The sequence below is a fragment of the Sinocyclocheilus grahami genome, unplaced genomic scaffold (assembly GCF_001515645.1).
Source record: "Sinocyclocheilus grahami isolate Dianchi unplaced genomic scaffold, SAMN03320097.WGS_v1.1 scaffold71.1, whole genome shotgun sequence".
In the NCBI taxonomy this organism is placed as follows: Eukaryota; Metazoa; Chordata; class Actinopteri; order Cypriniformes; family Cyprinidae; genus Sinocyclocheilus; species Sinocyclocheilus grahami.
The window spans coordinates 1546160-1558253 of NW_015505250.1; the positions used below are offsets into that span (position 1 = coordinate 1546160).

Here is a 12094-nt window from a genome sequence, read left to right on the forward strand (position 1 = left end):
CACATTCACTCATTTAACTCCACTTCACCAAAAAAGACAGAAAGAGAGCTATTAGACTGGAGGACTAGATTCTCTCTCCTGCTTTGATGTTCAGGAGTGTTTTCTGCCACACAGGAATATGTCTCTTACAGGATGCAATCTACAATCAAAGACTCCGTAAGAAGCGCTGTCCTTGGTATAGTGACAGTATAAATCTTCTGACGAGCAAATTACAGATTCCATCACCTCATGGCAGAGCCATATTTATGCTTTGCAGAGCCCTTCATTAAGACATACACACGCTCGTCTGCAACGTACCGTATTCAGTCTGGGATCTGCTTCCTGTGCCAGCAGACCCTCTTCGCTCCCAGTCTCCGAGCGGTTTGAGGAAGTTACTGTCCTCCGTGTTGCTCTCGTAGGGGTAATCCTGTTCGTCGGGCCCCTTTGGGGTGGACGTGGAAGATGAGGATGAGGAAGACGAACGCTGCCACCAGTTCCTCCAGTTAGGAGCCGCCCAGCCAGGCTTGTTTTCTTTGCGTATTCCCTTCTCTGGCTCCGAACTTTCCAGGCTGTCCACCACTTCTATGGTAACCTAAAGATTTTAAAGGATACCATCATTAGACGTGTTTAATGAGGAAAATATCACTTACTGTTATTATTGCAGGGATTTAATACCTCAAATATATCATATGAATTACATGTTCATGCTTACTTAAATAATCCTAAATTAAAATTAATACTTTTATTCATCAAGGACAAATTAAATTGATCAAAAGTGACAGTAAAGACATTAATAATGTTTCAAAAGCTTTATATTTCAAATATATGCTGTTCTTTAGAACTTTCTATTCATAAAAAAAAAGAATCACTGTTTCCACAAAAATATTAAGCAGCACAACTGTTTTCAACATTGGTAATAATAGGAAGTGTTTCCAGTATATCAGAATGATTTCTGGAGTAATGATGCTGAAAATTCAGCTTTGACATCATAGGAATAAATTAAATTTTTTAATACATTAAAACAGAGAAATATATTTGAAATTGCAAACATATTTAAACTGATTTTACTGTATTTTTGATATGTGTGATATTTCACATGCTATTTAAAAATATATTAAATATTTTGAAATAAATATAATTATATAAACATAATTTTCATTTAAATAAATGTTTTCATTCATACACACTACTGTTCAAGTGTATACATAAACTGTTAATATAAATAAAAACAATTTTTTTTAATTAATTAAATTAAAAACTATTTTAAATAGAAATGTATTTCAAAATATCTATTATATAAATTATATATTTATTATATTTAATTGTGATTTTATTTATATACACTGTATATACAATTACTTTATGTATTTATTTATTTTAATCTTTTAGTAGTACTATGGTAGTACCATTTGATACTACCATACCTCCAACAATTTCCTTTTGTAAGAAACATTTCAAAACAGTAATTTCATGCTGTGCTATAAAACTAAATCAAACACTGCAGTCTGCATCGGTCCCTTTTATTGCAAATCTAATTTGTTTACTTGCACATGTTGAGAATAATCATACAGATCAAGGGTGTTTGTTGTTCTGAGAGAGGGTTTTTGTGGAACATCAAACAGTAAGGGGTAGTGTGATCTTGTGGAGGTCCAGATGGACGTTGGCTTAGGTTATGGTCATGCTCCGTGACTCGCTCTGAGAGGCTGCCATTCTGCAGTGACACCCCCACCCCACCAGTAACACATGTGCCTCCCAGATTGGGGCAAGTGGGCTTCCCCTCTGTAGCCTCTCTTTCTCTTGCTCTCTCCACCTAAACATCAAGTTCAAAGGGCCTCTCAGCCTCCTTAAGACCATGAAAGCCAGATGATGCTTTGGATCAAAGATAACCATGCCCCCCACCCCGCCCCCGAGACTCTCTCTCTCTCTCTCTCACACACACGCACACATATTAACTGCCATCTTAAGACATCGATACACTTTATCCTTTCGACCATTCTTGGTCAAGATTCACATGTTTTTGCTTCTGATGTGGATCAAGCCTGTGGTGGATTAGTTGGCAGCCGGTGCTGTGCAGGTGCATGTGGTTACTAAGACTCTAGGTGGATGTTAGAGGTTGTGTGTGTGTGTGTGTGTGTGTGAAGAGAGAGAGAGAGAAAGCGGGGGGACCAAAAGGCTCTCTTCTTGAAAAGAAGTGCTGAAGTGCATCAGGGCTTTCTGCCACTTTCTGTTTGCTGAGATTTTACTTTATCTGCTTGGTCAGCCATGTCTCCTTTAAAAGTCTTTGTGTTTGTGCACAGCAAAAAAATATTTTCTTAACAATTATTTTTTGACTTTTTTGAAAAATCTAAACATGCTTAAAACCTAGATAGATTATGTAAAATAATTTGAGAATATACCGTATATTGCAAGTATCTTGCATTATTTAGTTTTCTTAAATTTTACACTCTAAAAAATGCTGGGTTAAATAAAACCCAGTGCTGGGTAAAATTGGGACAAGCCCAGCAATTGGGCTGTTTTGACCCAGCGGTTGGGTTAAATGTTTAACCCAATCTTCTGGGTAGTAACCCAAACGTTGGGTCAAAACAACCCAATTGCTGGGTTTGTCCCTATTTTACCCAGCATTTTTTAGAGTGTATGTATATTTAATTTACCCAATTCTAAGTTTATGTCTTACCTCATTGGCAAATAGTTATTTTGTTAGATTTGTGCTTAAAAATTATTTGCCAGTGGGGTAGGAAAAATTCAAATTGTATCAATTATTATAGGTGCTCAATTATTAATAATGGTTTTTATTGTTATCAATGTTGAAAACAAGAATTATTTGATTAATAGAAAGAACAAAAGAACAGCATTTAAATGTCTTTACTGTCACTTTTGATTCATTTAATGTGTCTTTGCTGAATAAAAGTATTACATACTTATAATATAAATAATAATAAATAAACTAATAAAAAATACCTTTGAATGGCAGCGAATCACAGTTTACATAAAAATATGATGCAACAAATGTTTTCAACATTGATAATATGAAATGTTTCTTGAGCAAATCAGCATATTAGAATAATTTCTGAATGATCTGTGACACTGAAGACTGGACTCAGCTTTGCATCACAGAAATAAATTACATTTTAAAATATATGAAAATAGAGTAATGTTATTTTAAATTGCAATATTCCACAATATTCCACAGTTAATTTTTTTAAACCAAGACATATAAAATATACAAAGACTACGCAATGTGTTTATTACGTGCTGAGAAACACCTTATTATACATGAATAATAAATATTATATTATATGTGACACTGATGAACATTGCAAGTGATTTCGTAAATCTAAGGAAAACAAATATATGAAAATAGAGTAATGTTATTTTAAATTGCAATATTCCACAATATTACAGTTATTTTTATTTAATTTTTTTAAACCAAGACATATAAAATATACAAAGACTACGCAATGTGTTTATTACGTGCTGAGAAACACCTTATTATACATGAATAATAAATATTATATTATATGTGACACTGATGAACATTGCAAGTGATTTCGTAAATCTAAGGAAAACACATGGATTCTGAGCATCTTCCTACCTGAATGTTGGGGTTTTGCCCATTTATATCAGCTTTGGAAAGATCAGGGAAGTTCTGCAGGTCCAGCAGAAAAGCTCCTGGTCCATCTCTCTGCAGGCTGCCCCCTGTCCCGTGACTCTGAACCCAGGGCTGAGACGCTGGAATATGAGGCACCCAGGACTGCCTGTCACCCGGCCCCAACTGAACAGAGGAACTGCTTTCTGCATTGACATTAATCTGCATAAAACAATAACAGAAACCATAGAACAATTAGATCAATTGGTTTTTGCTTCAGCTTTTCAGAAATCTATTTTCCCTTTTAAAAGGCTGTTTATTTGTATCATGCTAACTATATATGCAAGTTGCATTTTATTGTTTTTATTTAGCATATCGCTTTTCCTTGCTGTATCAGAACAAACCTGTGACCCAGTTTTTGTGTGACCCACCAGCTGGCTCACAGATAATCAAAGACTTGAATCATTCTGAATAAAGATAAATGTCAAAGGAAGCTGTTGAGTGTGAATCATCCCTCTGTATATAATTCTTGACTCTTTGTTGTCACAGATTCAAAAATGAATCTCAATTATCAGCTTGTTTCCACCCTGACCTCAGGGGGCATTCTACAATTGATGTCAGACTCAGTGTAGAAGTATATTTACACTGTGTAACTTTCCAGCAAGAAAAAAGCACCATCCCGACATATACTAAATATGGATGAGGGTGGTTAAAAGTGGCTAAGGCTCAATTCGCAAAAAAGTAGTCTCAATCAGACTTCACGGACAGAAGGAGCGCATTAGAATGGAATGGTGTTCCCAAGCTAGCTCAAGCTAATCATCTATGATCGTTAGTTGCTCTAGATGTTTGAAAAAATTGACTATCAGCTGGGTTTTGACCGTCGTGGCCAACCTTTTGTGTGTTTCCCAAAAAGCATCATTGGCTAACTATGGCCGCAAGTTCCATTGGACTCTATTGGTAATGACAGAGTTTGCGACCATAGTTGCTTTTGTGAAATGCACCCCTGGTTAGTGCTGGTAGACAACCTTGTACAAGTAACAAACCAGCTACAATGTTTTGTTTTGTTATTTAGGAGGGTTTGTTCATCGAATCTGTTCAGGAAGTTAATCAACAATCAGATTGCTGGAGATTAATTTTTTATATCAGGTGTAAATGGGCCTAAGATACCATGAACAACTGTAGTCTGTACATTTTACAGTTCCTACAAAAACATTACACACCATTCTTCAAACCGCATGGGTTTCTAACTAGGAATATAGCTGTTGAAGAATTACATAATAATAATAAAAAAAACAACAACAACAACAACATAATTTAACTGTTCAGCTGAATCTCATTGCTACTGCTATTCCTCTACAAGAGAGCCACCATAGTGGATAAACACACATTCATCATGGTGTTATGCCAATGTTTGCAGACTGACAAAGGCATCTCGGTGTCATGCTAAAAATACATCAAAAAGCCAGCCGCAGGGTTTTTAATGCACCCAACAAAGCCCTGTTGATCTCAAACCCTTCTTGACCCCTTGGTCTGGTCTCTGGGAGCATTGCACTTGCGCCGTAAACAGATGGCAGAACACTTTTAGCTGAAATCTGCACACACTCATTAAAGCCAGGTCTAATCTCGGCTAACGGCACTAAAGCACAATCTAAACTGAGAATGTTTTCTGTAGCTCTGAAAGTCACCCTGCTCTGTTTTAATGGGCCACAATCATGCTGTGCACCAATATGTTGAACACATAGGGTCTATATTTGGCTTCCCCTTTTTTTAATCTTGGCAAATGCACAGTTTGAAGCAAGAATATATTAACAGGATGCTTGAGTGACACTGATGGACCAGTGGTGATAAACGATAGCCTGCAGCTAGTCAGCTAGAGAGAAAGAGACCATCGCTGACCTTGGCTGAACCCCAGTCCAGTTTGAACTATGCTATGTCAAAACCTGACTAGATACATAACAATGCATGAATCTGTGCAACATTACCAATAATGATGTTATGGTTGATTTACCATCACAATATATATGCATATTATATTCATATCTATCTATCTATCTATCTATCTATCTATCTATCTATCTATCTATCTATCTATCTATCTATCTATCTATCTATCTATCTATCCAGTGATGCAATGCAGAGATGGTGAAAGTCATGTTTTTCATTTATTTACTGTAAGGCACATAAACTAATCAGTCAAATGAAATTATATTATCGTAATGGCGACACAATAGATTTATATATTTATTTATTGAGTGTTTCGTTTTGCCTTGTGGCTTTTTCTTGAAATTTCCCAGACAAATTGTCATTATGCACTGAAAAAAATGTTTAATTCATTCAATTAAAAAAATGTAGGGTAATGATTCACATGTACACTGTAAAAAATGACTGTGAATTTAACGGTAAAAGACTGTAAAAATGCTACAGTAAAAACCTGTTAAATGGTTAACGGTAAATTCCCTTACTATACACGGTGAAAAACTGTATCGGACATTACATGTATTTGACATAAATTTTACGGTAGAATACCGTAAATTGACATTCCCAGAATTCTCTGCGTTACATTTCAAATCACATGTACACTGTAAAAAATGACTGTGAATTTAACGGTAAAAGACTGTAAAAATGCTACAGTAAAAACCTGTTAAATGGTTAACGGTAAATTCCCTTACTATACACGGTGAAAAACTGTATCGGACATTACATGTATTTGACATAAATTTTACGGTAGAATACCGTAAATTGACATTCCCAGAATTCTCTGCGTTACATTTCAAATTTGTTTTTTTGCTGAAATAACTATGTTTCTTCTTAGTTTTTTCTTATCAGTTTTGTATATTAGGGTTGTGTGTTACACCTAATGTTGTTAAATGAATGTTTATTGCATTATTTAAGTTTCATGTGTGTTACCATGATGGTGTTTAGTGTCTGTGTGAATGACACTGTGCACCTTCTATATATGTTATTATCTAAAAGATGCTAGTGATGGGCTTTGGTTCATCATGTGACTTTCTCATTACCACCTGCATTTGGTGGTTATCAGTGTATTACAAAGGTGCACAACAGATTTCAGTACTTCAATAGGTTGGTATATTAACATTATATCAGTTAATGAAAATACGGTATTTAACTGTAAATTTAAGTTAAAACCCTAAAACCTAAAACGTTGCTACGTATTTTTTTACGGTAAAATTTCGGCAACCACAGCTGCCGTTTTTTTTACCATAAATCGTAGGAATTTTTTTTACAGTGTATATTTTTTAACTTGAGCCAATGAAAAATTAAGAGCAAGTTATTTATTTTTCATTGGCTCAAGTTAAAAAATATACATGTGAATCATTACCCTAAATTGTTTTAATTGGATGAATGAAAAAAAAAATTCAGTGTGGTATTAAATAAATAAATAAATGTGAAAAACCTTAATGGTCTTACAATTAGATTTACCTTTCTTAATGTAAAAATAAAATTTCTTTTGATTTCGGAGAGAAATATGATCTGGACGTGTTTTCATAAAATTCACCCGTATTGAGTTAGAATTAACTCACCGCCAACCGCGAGTCCTGCTCGGAGCTCACAGTGTCATTTCCGTGCTGCAGCGGGCTGCTCCACAACACCGTGATGTGTAACGTCAGAAGAAGGAGTCCCAACAGCAACAGCAGCTCCGCCGCCAGCCGCACCATCCTTTTCACTCGCGCGCTCTTAGGACCCTGCGCCACCGCCGCCGCTGCCAGGCTTCCGCTGCCGCCTCCTGCCGCTGCAGACACTCCGATCTCCGGATCCGCCGCGGACGAGGAGCCGCCACACCACTGCGGAGCCACCTCGGGGTCCAGAAGAGCAATACTCACGGGAAAAAGAGTAACTGGCTAGAAATGATCTCAAAGAAGCCCAATCACTCCACGTTTGAAAACTGACCAGATCAATGATGGATCTATAGCGCCTGTTCTTAAAAGGGGTATAATCCTGATGTCCAAAAAGAACTTGAATTACCTTTAAAAAACAGAAAAGTAAGTTCCACAAACTCCAAAGCTGTGTACCATTCCATTGAGGTATTTACTTTTCTTTTAACATTAGTATAAAATGCAAAAGCAAGTAGATTATATGTTGATATATAAAGTTTTACTTTTTCATTGAGGAAAAGCTTTTACTTGTGCGCAGGTAAATCAGATACACTGGCACAAGTACACAATTCTGAGACCCTGTAGCATTCTTCTTATGTTTGAAAATACAAAACACAAAGTCTCCCCAGTTCAATCCACTTCAAATTCTCGTGGTCTGTCCTTCACGTCTAATAGGCCTATAAAACGTCTGGTTTGGGTACATTGTTGCGCTCCTATGCGTTGCGCGAAGTGCTGTCATCCTTTCCAAATGCCACTGTGTCTTCAGGGATGAAGTGTAGTTCACTCTAAGCCCATTTTCAGTGTGATCAAGATCCAAAGTTCCTCCTCTGACTAACTCATCTGAGCTCTGTCCTCAGGAGGGTGTATGAGCTGCTCTTGCGCAAGAGTATCCACATTCACCTTCTGCGTAAACGCGCGCTGTCAAATAACACACGACACCACAGCTCAGTACTAGTGTGTGTGTGCGTGTTCCCTTCTGTCGTTCTGTATCTTTAGTCCAGCACAAACACAGTCAGACTCGTGCCCACGAAGCCTTTGGTGTTTTTATATCCCCCTCTTCTTTTGGTTTGCTGTCACCTCCCCTCCCCACCGATTTAACCCTTCATGTCCCATCATGCTCCATGTGCACTCATCAACAGAACACCTACAAAATGTCTTCATCTGTCCTGTGTTGCTCTATCATGAATACAGTGGAACAGCTAAAAATAACAATTTAGAAGCCATATATATATATATATACATAAATTGGAATCTATAGAGGACACAATTCACAAAAGTAACCCAATTTAAGACAATTTTGAGCAAACTAATATTATAATTAATAAATACTGCTAGATAAAACATGCATTTTGAAATTAGACTTCTAACTTAAAACCTTAGAAGTATTCTACTCAACTCTACGTCATTTCTGCAAAATACTTGAGTGATTAAGCATGATTAATTTAATTTAAAACACTAATTAACAGTGATTAATGGGTTTGTAAAATCCTGTAGGCCTTGCTTTTGCTCGAGTGATTATAGTGCTAATGAACTTTTTGTAGATTCTAAGTTGAGAGGTGATGTAACATGAGGGGTTCTTTCCCTCCTCCAAATTTCACACTTTCAGGAATGTGAGGACGAAGGGGACGAGATGTGTCATGATTTGCATTTGTTTGTTCTTCATGGGTCGTCTGAGAGCCCACATCAAAAAAGTGCAACAAATGTTGCAGCTCTTGTCCTGAACTTGTGTATTGCGTGGTTCAAAGTGGTTCATGTTTTTTCAAGAATACTTGAACTTTGAAAGATGTTTGTTTGGACTGTCTACCTTCTGATTAAGCATACAAATCTGCATCGATGAAAAGGTGGTATGCAGAGCTAAATAATCATTTTACACTTCACATCTCAGTAACATTTCAAAATGATCTCATTTAGTGCTGTTGATCAAGTAGAAAAAGGGAGAGGAATCTGGCAGGGCTCAGAATACCTTTGCAGTTACAGTGGCACACAGACTTGCAAGTTTCAAAGGGCGGATGAGCCAATTCGTGGGGCTCTTTTGCTGATGGTCAGTGCTTAGACAGATGTTTTCTTGGAGCAGCACATTGCTGTGTTGGTAGCAAAGGAGATGGAAGGAGACTTGACATCTGTTCTCCAGACTGGCTAGACCCTCTGACACACAGGGTGGGGGTAAACTGATGAAGAGAGGCCCATCCTGTTGCGTGTGTGTTTGTGCTCTTCTGCTGAAATGTGTGTCCATCCTTGATTTTCCTATAAACAAGGATTTTTTCCCAAGTTGGGCTGTTAGAATTTCTGAATGTCAATAATCAAAGAATAAGTCATTCATCTCAGTTTACATACCTTGTGATAGCTCATGAGTCATCCTTTGCAAAGTTCAGATTTTTCAGTTGCTGACCCAGATCTTTTACAACTACACCACACCACCTCAAAGACAATAGTGAAGGCTGGATGCTGTAATTCTCAACAAGCATTTCTTCACAACAGGGTCAGATATGAACCTGGGTTTGGGGTGAAAATGTCACTAAGAATAACAGACATTAAAATGTCTCCACAGTTTTAACCTGTTGCCTATATTTGATATATTTCAGAATATATCATTCTTCTAGGTCAATCTAGTCTTAGTTTTGTGCCTCTGCAGATATAGCTGTCAGAATAGTTAGTGCTGATGAATGCGTAGCTAATATTTATTGATATATATTTCCAAAAGTTTTTAAAATGTTGAGGTCAGTCAGTTTTTTCTTTTTGAAGAAATTATTACTTTTATTCAGCAAAGATGCATTCAGTTTATCACAAATGGCGGTAAAAACTTCCACAAAAATATTAAGCAGCACAACTGTTTTCAGCAGTTATAATAAGAAGAAATGTTGTGCATCAAATCAGCATATTAGAATGATTTCTGAAGGGTCATGTGACACTGAAGACTGGAGTAATGGCTGCAGAAAATTCAGCTTTGCCATCAAAATAATAAATTATATTTTAAAATATATTAAAATAGAAATACATTTTAAATTGCAATATTTAATCATATTTCACAAGTTTTCATTGGTAATGTGTATATATATATAAAATGAGAGACTGAATGTTTATAAAAAAAACAATAAAAAAAGTTCATTTCTGACAGGCAGAGGAGCTTGCCATTATGGCTGTGTGTTGGACATCTCTTGGTTGATAAATGTTGTTTTCCATCTATTTGCAAATGTTTTCCAGTGCAACAACAATTACCTCCACTGTATCCCTGAAATCAAAAACATGCATTGTGCAAAGAGTCTAGTCCCCAAGACCCCCCCACCCCAGTTTCTCATCTCAACCTTGAGAAATCTTCATCACTATGGTGTTGGTATTCTTGAAATAACAAACATTGTTTCAAACATGAGTGAAACAAGTGTAGACTAGACCCCATCAGTCTGCAGCATTTACTATCTGTCTTGATTCCTCCCAGCATTAATCAAGTGGTTACTCCACACCTGTGGAATGTGCATCTCTCTACTAATTGCTAGTTTAAGGTGAATATTGGCCTGTGTGCAACATAGTTGGCATGTTGAGCTCCAGTGCTCAGACAGCGATTTTGCGTCTCTTTCAAGCGTAACAATTAAGTTTTGTCTTATTCAAAGCAGAGAGTTTGGTAAAACATGTGCAGACACTACTTGTTAGCACAAATACTTTTGTAGCATATGAAAGTCACAGAGGTAATTACTATATGTTTGGTGTTCACTGTAGTAAATAGAGTTTCTATGGAGACCATCTGAATGTGGAGGTGCATGTCATAATTAAGAATGGAAATTGTAAGTTCTGAGTCTGATTCCTCTTAATGAATCAGATTTTTCAATGGTTCAATTAACAAAGTACTTTTGAACTTTGGAATAGCATAACATAACACGAGACAGTAAGCTGTATGCATTTAAATCACTAAAAAGAACTGGCTCAAAAGAGTCATTTGTTTGGTAATCAGTTGGACTGTATTGGTTGTAATGTATGGAACTGATTCACTAAAAATATCTTAAGTCAATTTCAGAATCAGAGCTATGATTCATTAAAAAGAAAAAAATTATTCAGTAATGATCAGCCTACACAAGTTGTGCTGCATGTGGGTCCGGACCGGTGTTTTTTGAAAAGTGTAACTGTTTTTGAATTAGAAGTTATTCTTGGAGTGAAATAAAATTCTAAAATCATGCAAATTAATAGAAGTCCTGCATCCAAAATATGCAAACAAATGACACAAAACTTTTTTGAACTTTCCAAGCAAACGTTTATAAGTACAATCAGTCCATAAAAGCTTTTTACTGTTTTAAGATTAGAAGTAGTTTCCTGCACAAAAAATACAAATAAATGCCTATCAGCGTAAATTTGCAGGACTGGGATCTGCGAGATGCAATGCATGAATGTTTTAACGACTGTGAATGAGCTGCGCTCGGTCTGTAACGCCTAACCTTGTTCAATCAATGTACTTGTGAATCACACAAACACATAATCCAGCACAAAATGGAGGTCTTTCATCAGTCTATCTTTGCAGCAGGATGAAAAAATAGGGCCACTTCAAGGGATTTCTTATCCGCAGCTAGTTTTGATGTAGGTCAGTGTTAAAGGAGTTAATTGTTTGATATATTTAGAGCAGCTTTTGATATATGTTCTATAAACACAGCCGTCGCGGATCCTCCCTTTTTCCCACATTCCCCTGAGGAAAAAATAATTTAAAAAAACTTCATAAAACTGTGAAATGGCAGTTAAAAACAGTTAAATATGATTTTACAATGTATAAATACAAAAGTCCATGCCTCATAGCAGGACTAACCTGAAAAAGCAATAAACACTGCACTTTTTTTCCTTTCCTTTTTTTTTTTTTTTTAAAGAATTGTCCTGTGCGGAACAGCAAGACACTTTTTCTTCTAAAAATGACCAAGGTATTCACACCTTGGCAGTCCCT

At 36.4% G+C, this 12094-nt stretch overlaps 1 protein-coding gene across 1 annotated transcript; it reads right to left on the reverse strand.

The window, feature by feature from the left end:
- Positions 1-265: 265 nt before the first annotated feature.
- LOC107585526 (isthmin-1-like) lies at positions 266-8297 on the reverse strand. The gene is made up of 3 exons (XM_016272571.1): positions 7108-8297; positions 3572-3787; positions 266-571 (listed from the first exon to the last, which is right to left on the reverse strand). The coding sequence occupies exons 1-3, from the start codon at positions 7240-7242 to the stop codon at positions 266-268; spliced, it is 657 nt and encodes a 218-aa protein (XP_016128057.1). The 5' UTR covers positions 7243-8297.
- Between the last annotated feature and the right edge of the window lie 3797 nt (positions 8298-12094).